The sequence below is a fragment of the Nelumbo nucifera genome, chromosome 2, assembly GCF_055504915.1.
Source record: "Nelumbo nucifera cultivar China Antique chromosome 2, China Antique-T2T, whole genome shotgun sequence".
Classification (NCBI taxonomy): domain Eukaryota; kingdom Viridiplantae; phylum Streptophyta; class Magnoliopsida; order Proteales; family Nelumbonaceae; genus Nelumbo; species Nelumbo nucifera.
Window position 1 is genome coordinate 54,558,785 of NC_142650.1, and position 11,553 is coordinate 54,570,337.

The window sequence follows — 11,553 nt, forward strand, 5'->3', positions numbered from 1 at the left end:
ATTTTTATTTTTATTTTTTTAATTTATAAGATAAGATACTCATCAAAGAGCCTCAAAATACATCCGATATTCAACAATTAAGGTTCAAAATATCCCTCAGTTTGGAAGGAGTGCAAATACATTCAAAAACATTACAAAATATAAGGTTTTGCATTGCATTGTACATATTTGTATTTGCACTCTGATGAGGGGTGATTTAGCCCTCCAATGACATCGCTACACATGGCATTACAGAATTATCAAATGACATCTCAGCTCCATGTAAGCAGAAACTTCAGGAGTACTTTGGACACATCACACCCGTCTCAGCCTCCACAACCCCACCTTTGTAGGATGACTTGTGGACGCCTCAAAAGGTGTCAGGTTGGTGTAAGAGGCGATATACCTTTTCCAACATGACCGAGATCCAATTGGCGACTTGTACGATGTGGCAGGCAGACTACTTCATGAGCGGGCTATCATCTTCGACTCCTCTGACTCATGTAGCCACTTCAATAGAACTGACTCCCATCCCGCCCACGTTGAAGGCAACTGGATAAGCGTTATCACTTTACGCAGAGTCCGCTTTCGAGCGTGAAACCTCCTCGATCCGAACCAGATGGGCCGGTGAGCTCGAACACACTATATGAAGCCCATGACAAGCTGCGCCTATAATAAAGACGTCCCATTCCTCAAGAAAATTACACGTGATTCAGCTCTCAAGCATAATAGTTCTCTCTTTTTAGCTCTCCAAGAATTTATTACTGACTTAAGCATCAGAATGCCCACCCTAAATAAAACAACCCAAATACTCTGATCTCTCTCTTTACAACTCAACCACATGACCTCACCAGTCTGAAATTCAAACTATCCACCAACAGAAAGCACCAGATCGCGTAACATCACACTCCTTCCAAACTGAGCCTTTGTTACAAATGTTATTATAGATTTTCGCTATGTTTGTTGAGATGAATTTTAAAATTTCAATCTATTAAATCGTCCTAACCATAGTATTCAATGTGTAGTGACCCTGAAAACCGGTAAATATTATATGATATACACCAATATATTGTGATACTTGGAACCTTGCATGTGATATGTTCAGCTGAAAGCTGAAATCTGCTACACGGTTGAGATCAACCACAAATTTTCCTCTTTTGACCCCACCGGAGAACCTTCTACTTTGACTCCTTTTGGTTGATATAAAATAAGAGAGCAACAGAAACCAAACACCACAGTAGTGCATATTTATATTGGAATCGGAATTACAGTTGGAAGCCTTGTAATGGCAATCAGCTGGGCTGGTCTGGGCCGAGCCAACCACTAGGCATAAAAGACATCTTCAGGCCTGAAGTACGTTGCCATTATGGGCCTAACAATGAATGAGCTTATGCAGGTGAAAATAGCTCTAGGAGTCCTGGAGATATCAATTACAACATACAAGTTTTGGGTTTTGTGCTTGGGACGGTGTTTGGTATTAGAGTCGTTTTTGGCGTGTCAGTAATCAGTATTGGCGTTTTGCTCTCTTTCTTATTATTATTTTTTTTTTGTTTGATGATTGAACGTCTTCAAGCCATTTCAAGTAAAACGAATTATGTGAAAATAACCTTTAAGCGCCGTTGGTTTATTAGTAAATAAAAGGGGAAAGTTGGTCAATGGGTATCTGTTTCCCATTGACCAATTTTAAAGTGTTCTTTTTTTATTAACTTTCAACATAGGGAAAAGTTTATAAAATATGATGAACAAATTTATCCTTTTTAATATTACTTTCTTATGAATAAAAATGTCATCCGGAAATCAGAGTAAATAAACTTTAGAAATTTGTAAATAAATGGGACATTGGATGAAACATCATTTTAACATTTCTTGTAATGAAAATGATGTTTTACTTTCGTGGGCATTTATGGTAGGCCATTTATTTATATTTTTTCATTTTAAACTACGGGTGTAAATGGATCAAATTTGAATCGGATCAGTCAATATCCGAATCCAAATCCGATTAAAAATTCCAATATCCGAATTTGATTCGATATCCGACAGATATTGAAAATTAATATTCGAATTCGAATCCGATAAAATATTTGAATATTCGATTTGATTCAAATTCGACTAAATAATTATTTTAGGTAATTAATAATTATTTATATAAAGTATATAAATATATAAATTATTTATATAATTTAATTGTTATATATATAAATTATATAAAATATTTAAAAATTTTATATATTATATATAAGAAGTAAATAATCGGTTGAATTTGGATATTTATCGAATTGAATCACGTTATATCTGAATTCGACCGATTGGCTATTCAAATTATTCGAATTTGATTCGATTATGCTGAATCTCGAATTCGAAATCAGATTTTCGAATACCATTGACACCCCTACTTTAAACGTTTATTTTTACCTTTTCACTTTAAATGTTTCCTGTTTTTATTGTTTGATTGGACTTCACTTTAAACGTTTTTTATTTTCCATCTCAGATTAATACCCATTAAAGTGTGCCACATTAGCATTTAGTTTCAAGAAACGCTAGGGCGTTGGGGGAAACAAGAATTTGACGTTTCCCCAAATGGCCCATGCACAAAAATCAAAACGTTAAAATCAAAGCATTTCAGTTTTCTACCATTTTCTTGAATTGATAAACGGTGAAAAGAAACAGTTGTTTCAATTTGCTTCATCTGCAATAAACGCTAACATCTATGTGGTGCTGATGTGGCAACATTTTTTCAATAAACGCCAACGTAACCAAACGCATACTTTATTGAATTGCAAGACATGGCTGTTGGATGAGGAAACGTCAATGATACCAAACATCACCTAGAGGTGTAAATTGGGCCAGGCCGCCCATGGCCTGCATGCCGGCACAGCCCAGCGCGCAGCCTGGCCCAGCATAGCCCGCGGCACGGCCCATATATATATTTTAAATATATTTATATATTATATATATAGTTATATAATATTATATAAATTATAATTGTATAATAATATATAGTATATAATATATTAATAAAATAAATATTTTTTTTAATTTTATTATACTAATTTATTTAATTATTGCATATATAAACAATTTTATACACAAAATTCATATAAAATTAAAATTTTAAGTTTTTTGTCAATTTTTTTAAATAAATAGCTTTGGCCCGATACACGGCCCGACCTGACCCAAGGCTCGACCCACGGGCCAGCCCGACCCACGACACCAGCCCAGGCCGTGGGCCGTGCTAGGCTGACCCCCAATGTTTTCACTGGAGAGGACGGCACGACCCGACACGGCCCAGTTTACACCTCTAACATCACGCAAGGAGATGCCTGAAACACAAATTGAGCCAGCCGCACAAGAATGGTTCAAGGCTTATTGGATCGGGGAAGAAACTGGAAAATCGGGTGAAAATGGAGGGAGATTTGGATCCGGTCCGGTTCATAAGACTTCTGGGCCGGCTGGCAAGTGGCAAACCGCAAACCCTTAAGAGAGACTGTTTTCTTGCACGTGCCGCCATGCACTTTTAATTGTTCTGGGTTCTGAGGTTCTCCTTCAATGTCCAGAGTCCAAACGCAGCGTCCCTCTCATCACTTCATTCATGGCTTCCCAAATTCTCGGACGCGCTCTCAGACACCGTTCCACGGAACTGTTGTCGACGAAGTTGGGGAAGAACCCCAATCCGGCCAGTAAGGTTTTCTCGTCTCTCGATCGGAGCCTTTCTTCTTTTGCTTCTCCTTCTAATCCAATCCGAGCTACTCTGTTTCCGGGTGACGGAATTGGCCCGGAGATTGCTGAATCCGTGAGACAGGTTAACTCTCGAAATCATAATTCAGATTGTTTATTTCGGTTTCTTTCTGTTTACAATTTGTGATGCATTGGATTCCTGGTAAAACTTCTCCTTTTTTTTTTTTTTATACCATACCATTAATGGAAATTACAATTTGATCGGTTTCATTCTCTCTGTCTGGGCTCAGTTTTCTCTCGCTCGATCGATCAATTGAAGATTTTAAGTTAAACAGAAAATAAAGAAGGGATGAAAAAATCTATTGTTTTCATTGTTCTCCTGATTTCCCCGTGATGAGTTTTCCTGCTATTTAATTGATTGAATTCGCATAAAGTTCAATAGTAAAAGCGATAGGGATAGTAGATCGGAATTAGGATTTGGAGAAGATACCTAATGAGTTTTTTTTTTCCTTTTTCTTTTCGTGAATCATCTTATCTGTGATAGACTGATAGTTGAAACTACCCAAGCATTTATTTGAATTAATAATGGTCTACCTCGTGGACAAGCCATTGATGCTTTTCAATTAGTTAAATCTGATACTTCCTTTAATACAAAAAAAAACAAGAAAAAAACGATACTTTCCTTGAACAAATTTGAAATGTTGAATGCATCTTTGAGAGATATAGCAGAGTCTTGCATTATTTGAACAAATGCAGGTTTTCAGAGCAGCTGATGTACCAATTGAATGGGAAGAACACCATGTAGGGACTGAAATCGACCCTAGAACACAGAGTTTCCTAACATGGGAAAGTCTGGAATCAGTCCGTAGAAATGGTGTGGGCTTGAAAGGTCCCATGGCCACACCCATTGGAAAGGGTCACCGGTCACTGAACCTTACTCTCAGGAAAGAACTTGGTTTGTATGCCAATGTTAGACCTTGCAACAGCCTTCCTGGCTACAAAACACGATATGATGATGTCAATCTCATCACTATCCGTGAAAATACAGAAGGAGAGTACAGTGGTCTTGAACACCAAGTAAGTCTGCTTCAGTGGTTTTAACATGTGAATGGGCATGTATCCATCAGAAACATTTAGACGTGTGCCTGTGATGCTAGGTAGTTAGAGGTGTAGTCGAAAGTCTCAAGATCATCACACGCCAGGCAAGTTTGAGGGTGGCTGAGTATGCTTTCCTCTATGCCAAGACTCATGGTCGACAGAAGGTATCTGCCATACACAAGGCCAACATTATGAGGAAGACTGATGGTCTCTTTCTCAAGGTCAGCTGTTGTAGAAATTCGAACTCCAGATTACCTCATCAACTTGACTGTTTCATCTTAAGCTTTATATTTTTCTAATGCTCTTTTCTTTCAGTGTTGCCGGGAAGTTGCGGAGAAATACCCTGATATACAGTATGAGGAAGTTATCATTGATAATTGTTGCATGATGGTATGTTTTCTGTTCACACATGAATGTATTAACTGTTTTTGTGGGTCAAACAGCGCAGCACTAGCTGTGTATGGAGGTATACCCTCACATTAATGTCATGGTTTCAAGACCCCATCTTGCAGTACCAACATAGATACAAAAGTAGTCTTCATAGGCATGGAATCAAGAGAAGCTATTTATGAAAAGAAAAATTGAAAGAAGAACCAAGTATAAACTCTGACTGTCTTGTGTTGCTTTAAACAGCTTGTGAAGAATCCAGCACTCTTTGATGTATTGGTGATGCCAAACCTCTATGGTGATATCATCAGTGACCTCTGTGCAGGCTTGATTGGGGGATTGGGATTAACACCTAGGTTTCTACCTTTATATCATCATCTTCAGTTAGAATATTACTAAGTATATTATCCATCCATAAAGATCCTCTTACGTCCATAAACTTTATATGCAGTTGCAATATTGGTGAGGGAGGTATTGCTTTGGCTGAAGCTGTGCATGGATCAGCACCTGATATTGCTGGAAAGGTTAGCTGTTAAACCTAGATGATATTTTGCACTCTTGTTCCCATCAATTCGTTGTCCTATTTATCATCACAATCATCATCCAAGGGTTATCCCAACTATATGGGGTTGTTTACATGAACCCTGTTTCACCATTCCTTGTCCAATTTATGCACAACTTAAAATTTCCACTATGGTTCTCATCCATTACTGGCTTTCTTATTTTTGTTTCTAATTGGGTATTAATCAAACCAATCTAGAATCTTGCCAATCCAACTGCTCTACTTTTGAGTTCTGTTGCAATGCTGCGCCATCTGAAACTCCATGATAAAGCGGATCAAATCCAAGATGCCATCCTCAATACTATTGCAGAAGGGAAGCACCGAACTATGGACCTTGGTGGCACTTCAACAACTTCGGATTTCACAAAGGCAGTTTGTGATCGTCTCTAAGAATATTTACAGAAGGCTGGTTTTTCTATGGCAGTATACACTTTGTCCACCTCATGGAGCTATGTCTACAAGTTCTTCCATGCAGAGGTCTTATGGATTGGTTCTAGATGGCTTCAACAGAGAGGAAGAGAATATTTATATTATGGATTGCTTCTAGCCATTGAATTACTCAGCCTTACTGGTTTTGGCTATTAGCTTACAAGGCATCTACTAGAAAATATCCAGCGGCAACTAGGCAAAATAAAATGTGGCCTCTGGCTCATGATTATCATGTAATCTTTACTTCTTTGAACATTTTCAATAAATTTTTTGTTACTACTCCAACAAAAAGAAAAGAAATAGCACCCTGATCTAAAACTGTAATACTTTTTTTTTTCATAAAATATAATTTTCAGAAAATTCTTTCCTTTACTTTTCTTACCCTTTTCTAAATAAAAAAAGTACAATATTTCTGTTAAAACAGCGAGTCAGTGACTGCAACTAATTTGAGGCAAATAGCGACTTCAGATTGCAATCGTTAAGAGAAGTAGAGGAACAGTCATCTTTTGGTATTCCATTGCTTTTCACCTCTGTTATGTTTAACAAGGACCATGAACTAAATCTAAAGACAACTTTAGTCAAGGTTGTGTTTGGTGACATTTCTGTTTCTACCTGAAACATTTTTATGTTGATCAATACAAATCAGTGAGATTTTTTTACCTGACAAATTTTGGATTTGATCAATACAAGCTACTGTTTCTACCTGAAATGCCAATGTCAAATTTGATGTTTCAACCATAGATGTTAAGGATCAGTTGGACACATGCATTTTTATGACCTTTATATATGATGTGACAATACATTTCTGATCAACTTGTATTGATCAACCCAAAACGTTTTTGTAGAAACAACGGTACCAAAAACAACTTCAGTAGTTTGAACTGTGAGAACTGTGAAATGATCTCCTGATTCAGGGAAAGGAGTAATCCCTTTCAGTGAACAAGAAATGATCATACTCATTGATCACCACAAAGGTTGAAAATATTGATTTCATATATTGTATTAGTTAACTTGGACACGTATATGTATCACAATTTGGGTACATGCGGATATATTTAAGGAAACTCTAACAAATCTCATAAATCTAAAGTTGCAATAACTATGGACAAAATATAAACACGTAAGAAGTGTACACTTAGATATTTTATATGAGAAGATACATTACAATCAACAATGCCGGGAGTCTGAAACATATAGATATCATACAATTAACAACTTTAGTAATAATACATCAAACAGTGCTTGAGCTTCCCAATTTACTACAAACCCATAATAAGACATATTAAATTGTTGTTGGATCAATGAGATTTATATATCATTTGTAGATCCATCTTATGGTTCTTCCATATCATGAATATATAAAATATATATTTTTTTTCAGATTTTTAAATGATGAAAAATTCATTTTTGACATAAATTATTGTGTGGACAATGAGTTTAATAGATTATTGATGTATTCATCTTATAGTTTGTTCCGTTCCTATAATACAATGGAAATCCTTTAAAATATATACATTTTTTATATTTTTATAATTTTCATTTTCTTTTTGGGAAAAAAAAACCATGATATAACAAATTTGGACCACCAATGTAATTGGATATATATGTTGGGCTGTGAAAATTGTTTGAAATAGAAATTCCCGCCTTATGCCAGTAATCTTCAACTTCTAATGGTGGTTAGCCTCTATTACAAATTAGCTTACATTTGTGGACTAAAACTAGCTTTGATCAATCCGTTAGTGGTATCTCAAGGTTCTTTTTCTCATGTGTATTGGCTTTCTTATGTTTGAACATAATTGTTTTTGGCAGTTTATCAAATGGTTGCATTGGCTTTATGTGCTTTATTTGGATTATGTTCTTTATTTTTGAGACAAAATCTATGGTACATGAATTGCACCATGAAGCAATAAAACTTGAGTCATTGACAAACTAATACATCTCACTTGTTAAAATCTTTAGTGGTAAGTATGCATTGTGAAACACGAACCAATAAAAAGTAAATAGACCATATGAGATTTAACGTGTAGTAAATGTTCAAAATGAATCATAGTTGGACTCTTATTTTGGGCTTTAGTTATAACAGTAGTTTCCAAAGTCTTCAAACCTGTTTCCTTTCAAAATACAAACTTGATTGGGCTTCAAGTTATCCATATCAGGTATTGATGATAGTATATATATAACATTCTTTCATATGCATCCTTGTAGTTGTCTGATTATAGTGGATGTTATGTCCTCATTAAAATTCACTAAAATGAAGGTACTTGCTAATTTTCTGGTAAAGTTTCTAACTGGTCCTTCCTTTATCAGGGTTGAGGGGACTCAGTCCTGAGTCCGGATCTCCTGCCCATGAGAACTTTGCCCACATTTATCGCAGTCACACATAGAGAACATCTCATCGCATAGTATTATGCAAGGGGAGATGTTTCCAATTCACGGGGGTAGTATATTGTAGGTAGGCGTGAACAGAGTTCTCATGGGCAGGAGATCTGGAATCCTCAGTCCCAGGTCTCTACTAAAATAGATTAGAGTAAATAGTGTTTGATAACCGCTGAAATGACTGAACTGAATGATTTATCAATTTGTCTTTTTCTGAAAAAATTAACTAAACAACAACAACAACAACAATAATAATAATAATAACAATAATAATAATAATAATAATAATAATAATAATAAAATATTTGAACTCAACTGTTATCAGATGGCGCCTAAGACTATCCCTCATCTTATCTTTTATTCAGTAAAACATAACTCGAACCCTACCCCACCAGTATTAATAAAAGATAAAGAATATAAAATCCTACACAGGCTACCCACCTGCATTTAAATGCTATAACTCTTAGACTCTCAAGAAAATTATACACTTTCAGTTTTCAACACCTGCCACTTGAATCATTTTTCACTTTTTTCAGTCCCCGCCAAAAATAAAAACAAAAGAAATTTTTAATCCTTGTTCTGTGTAATCATCAATTTCATTAGAGAAAGACAGAAGATGAAAGGAAAACCAGACCAAGCAAAACAAAGTAATAAACTACATATAACCAAAAAGCTACTGCTCAAATCTATCTGTATCTCTCTCTTTTTCTTTGAGAAAAATATATTTTTTAACTTTTTTCTCAAGTAAAATATTCCTGCATTTTTAATTTGGCCCCTCTCTTTTGTGAGGACAGAAAACATAATTCAAATGACTACTTTTTACTTCATTAGTTCTTTCTCACTATGTCTTATATTTAATGCATTAAATTCTTTCTCTCTCATTAAATCTGATGGTTAAGATATCTTTTGTTTCTCTCTATTTAATTCTATTAATTAAATCCTTTTTACAAGGAAAATTCTACTAATTAAATCTATACATAATAATCTTATCAGTATAAAAACTTAATGACTAAAAATGAAACTGTTTTTAATTCATTAGGATGATGGGTAAACAATTCAACCATCAAAGTCAAATGGAGCAACTCATGATGCGATAATTAAATAATAAAATTTTAAAAATTAGATAAAAATAAAAAAAAAATTGTGGAGAAAATTTTGGCATATCTCTAATGTTATATAATCAACATACTAAATAAAAGTATGTATGGTAGATAAAAAAATATTTTTATTGATGATGAAATGGAATAAAAAATTTAAAATCAACCCTGAAAGGAAAACCATTTTCCTGTTTGGATGGTAGGTTAGTGGGTCAGCCGCTTAAGTCAAATGGGTCAAGCCATGACATCATAATTGAACAATAAAAATTAAAAAAAGTCCATAGAAAAATTAATACTCAAGTTTTATAGAAAACATTTGGGCACGTCCCTAATATTTATATTTATCATATTAATAAAAAATAAGTGAAAAATATTTTATTGATGATGAAAATATAATACAAAACTTTAAAATCGACCAAAAAATAAACTTTTATACACCTAGATGGTGGGTTAGTGGTTTAGTTGTCAAGGTCAAATAGGTCGACCCATGATGTCATAATTAAAAAAGTAAAAATAAAAAAATAAAAAACTATAAAAATATAGAGAATTTGTAAAAAAAAATATGGCAATTCTCTAATATGAAATATTCATCATATTAAAAAAGTGTGTTAAATAAGAATTTGTTAGTAATAATGGAAATGGAATAGATCCCATGACCCCACCAACTCAAACAATTCAATGGTTCAAATAGCCAAGTTCTCATATTGTTGACCATGTCACAGTTTTATTTTTGTTTCATTTCTTTTTCTTTTCTTTTCATTTCTTTTTTTTTTTGCAATTTGTGAATAGGAAGTCAATAATTCAACCAAGCTATCTTGTTGACCAAGCAAACAGTTTTCACCTTTTATAAAAAGTGATTTGGGTTGAGAAAACTTGAAAATGTCTAGGTGACATGTCAATTAGTCTGAGTGACTGATTCAACTAAACATCGAAGCCATTAATAATTTAATATGAATTACAAGTAGAATGATTTTAAGTTAGGTCGAAAGGTCGAAAGGTCACAAATCCACTGATATACCATGATTTGATCACTTGTCTTACGTCAGTTCTAAATAATGATATTATTATTATTATTATTATTTGAAATTGTCAATACATTTACTAGTCAAACTAAATTACTCAAAACTTGACTTTGACAAACACTGGCTATGACAAACACTGGCTAACAAAAACAATTAGGAGAATGATTTTGCAGTGAGTATGGGTGCATAGGGTATGATTTTTTGACCTTTTGAATATTTATAGATTTGCAGTGAAAATCAGAAATCTACATTAGGCCTATCCGTACTTTTTCAAAACAACTAATCCCATGATAACAAAATGATCCTTTTGGCAATCCGAAGGATTTGTTAAACAGAAACTAACCCTTGCAGTAAGTTTCAAAAGATATTCTTTTTAGATGGGATTTCAAATCAAAGCCATCAGAGTTCCTTTAGGCTGTATTTGGTTTGAAGGAAAAGGTAGGGAAAGATAGAAAAACCTTTACAAACCTTGTATAGGTTTCCCTGTCTTTCCCTTCCTTTCCCTACCTTTTCCTTCAAACCAAGCATTGCCTTAAATGAAAACGCCTCAGCCAGCTGTGGAAATGAGCTACACAAAAATGTTATTAAAATATATAAAAATAAGAGAAAAGATTGCAACAGAGCCCAAACGCCCAACCTGTATCGCAACCCAACTCAGATTGAAACACCAAGCCAACTGAACAATGAAGCGATAATCCAGCCCAAAATACCAAATTACAAAATGAAACAAAATACCCCAGATTCAGTCTGATCCATGCTCATGTACAAAAATACATTGAGGCTGCACCTGCACATCATGCATTATTCTCCATATTTTTAAGGCTCGTATCCAAAAATTGCTATAGGGATAATTATCAAAAGAAATATAGCATCGACCAGGACAAAAACAGAATAGGATTCCACTAAAGAGAAATGAAGGGGAAAAACA

General features: G+C 34.5%; 1 protein-coding gene across 1 annotated transcript; it reads left to right on the forward strand.

Moving 5' to 3' along the window:
• The first annotated feature begins 3,487 nt into the window (after positions 1 to 3,487).
• Positions 3,488 to 6,490, forward strand: LOC104601278 (isocitrate dehydrogenase [NAD] catalytic subunit 5, mitochondrial-like). The gene is made up of 7 exons (XM_010264566.2): positions 3,488 to 3,778; positions 4,411 to 4,731; positions 4,812 to 4,973; positions 5,068 to 5,142; positions 5,386 to 5,495; positions 5,591 to 5,663; positions 5,900 to 6,490. Exons 1-7 carry the CDS (start codon positions 3,569 to 3,571, stop codon positions 6,089 to 6,091), a joined length of 1,143 nt encoding a protein of 380 aa, XP_010262868.1. The 5' UTR covers positions 3,488 to 3,568; the 3' UTR covers positions 6,092 to 6,490.
• The last annotated feature ends 5,063 nt before the right edge of the window (positions 6,491 to 11,553 follow it).